At 47.3% G+C, this 334-nt stretch overlaps 1 protein-coding gene across 1 annotated transcript in view; it reads right to left on the bottom strand.

Annotated features, from left to right (window-relative positions):
- Nucleotides 1-244: 244 nt before the first annotated feature.
- LOC104540726 (mediator of RNA polymerase II transcription subunit 12-like) overlaps nucleotides 245-334 on the bottom strand; it is a gene marked incomplete at its 3' end in the record, with an annotated part of 16,034 nt that continues 15,944 nt past the window's right edge. Inside the window, 1 exon segment of the mRNA XM_010184598.1 lies at nucleotides 245-334. This exon segment is cut by the window's right edge and continues 32 nt beyond it. Coding sequence (XP_010182900.1) covers nucleotides 245-334 — 90 coding nt within the window.

Genomic DNA, 334 nt, shown 5'->3' with positions numbered 1-334 from the left:
TAGGGTAAGAACAGACTTGTGGAGGTGCAGAGGACTATGAAGGCAATGTACCAAAACCAACTTGGCAAGCTAAGAGTTAAGATCATACACTGAGTCATTATGTAAAACAGGCACTACTCCCAAGACTTCAGTTCCCCATTGAGAGGATCTCAGGGGCTATCCCATCAAACAAGACAACAAGCAAAGCTTAAGCCAAGCTGCTATACTGTCAGCACCCCCTGCATCCCACCTGCCTCAGACTCACCTAAAGAGCTCCCCAAATTTACTTTTGAGGTGACTGCAGGAGGTATATAGGTCGTAGAGATAAGCCAGGATACAGCGCTCTGCTGAGGAG

The sequence above is a fragment of the Mesitornis unicolor genome, unplaced genomic scaffold (assembly GCF_000695765.1).
Source record: "Mesitornis unicolor isolate BGI_N332 unplaced genomic scaffold, ASM69576v1 scaffold10375, whole genome shotgun sequence".
Lineage (NCBI taxonomy): Eukaryota > Metazoa > Chordata > Aves > Mesitornithiformes > Mesitornithidae > Mesitornis > Mesitornis unicolor.
Note: the sequence above shows the minus strand (reverse complement) of the source record. Positions and strands in the feature narration are given on the sequence as shown.